Below are 460 nucleotides of genomic sequence, written 5' to 3' on the forward strand. Positions count from 1 at the left end.
AAGAGGTTATGTGGATTTTTTGTTTGTTTTGTTTTGTTTTTCACTGATGTAAAAATGCACGAATCAGTAAAGCTATGTTCAAAATACGTGAGTCGGTAAAATGAAAAAAAAGTATTATCACTCATGCCCGTTTTCTTTCTCTTCTCTCGCGATGACAGGGGTAACTACGGAAGTTCCCAAGTCTCATACGATTATTCACAAAGCCTTCGAAAACCGCAACGTCTCCGTTTTCGGCTGGGGAACCATCGATGACGGTGCGTAAGACATCTGAAAACAAAATTCCATGTATATGTTTTTTAAAATGTTTTTTATTGAAAGTTTGTTTATTCAATGTGAGTTGGGTCTCTTCCAAAGGTTGAGGGACTATAATAAATGGTTCTTTTTTATATCTCTTAGCTTTTTTTTCTCTTTCTTTTTCTCTACCCCCTGTTTAGCTTATTTCTCTTTGTAGGCTAGTTAG

The 460-nt window shown here is 35.7% G+C and overlaps 1 protein-coding gene across 1 annotated transcript in view; it reads left to right on the forward strand.

The window, feature by feature from the left end:
- LOC119586220 (ovochymase-1-like) overlaps nucleotides 1-460 on the forward strand; it is a gene marked incomplete in the record, with an annotated part of 21,689 nt that overhangs the window by 19,595 nt on the left and 1,634 nt on the right. The window contains 1 exon segment of the mRNA XM_037934924.1: nucleotides 159-254. Within this exon segment, the coding sequence (XP_037790852.1) occupies nucleotides 159-254 (96 nt within the window).

The sequence above is a fragment of the Penaeus monodon genome, chromosome 21, assembly GCF_015228065.2.
Source record: "Penaeus monodon isolate SGIC_2016 chromosome 21, NSTDA_Pmon_1, whole genome shotgun sequence".
In the NCBI taxonomy this organism is placed as follows: Eukaryota; Metazoa; Arthropoda; class Malacostraca; order Decapoda; family Penaeidae; genus Penaeus; species Penaeus monodon.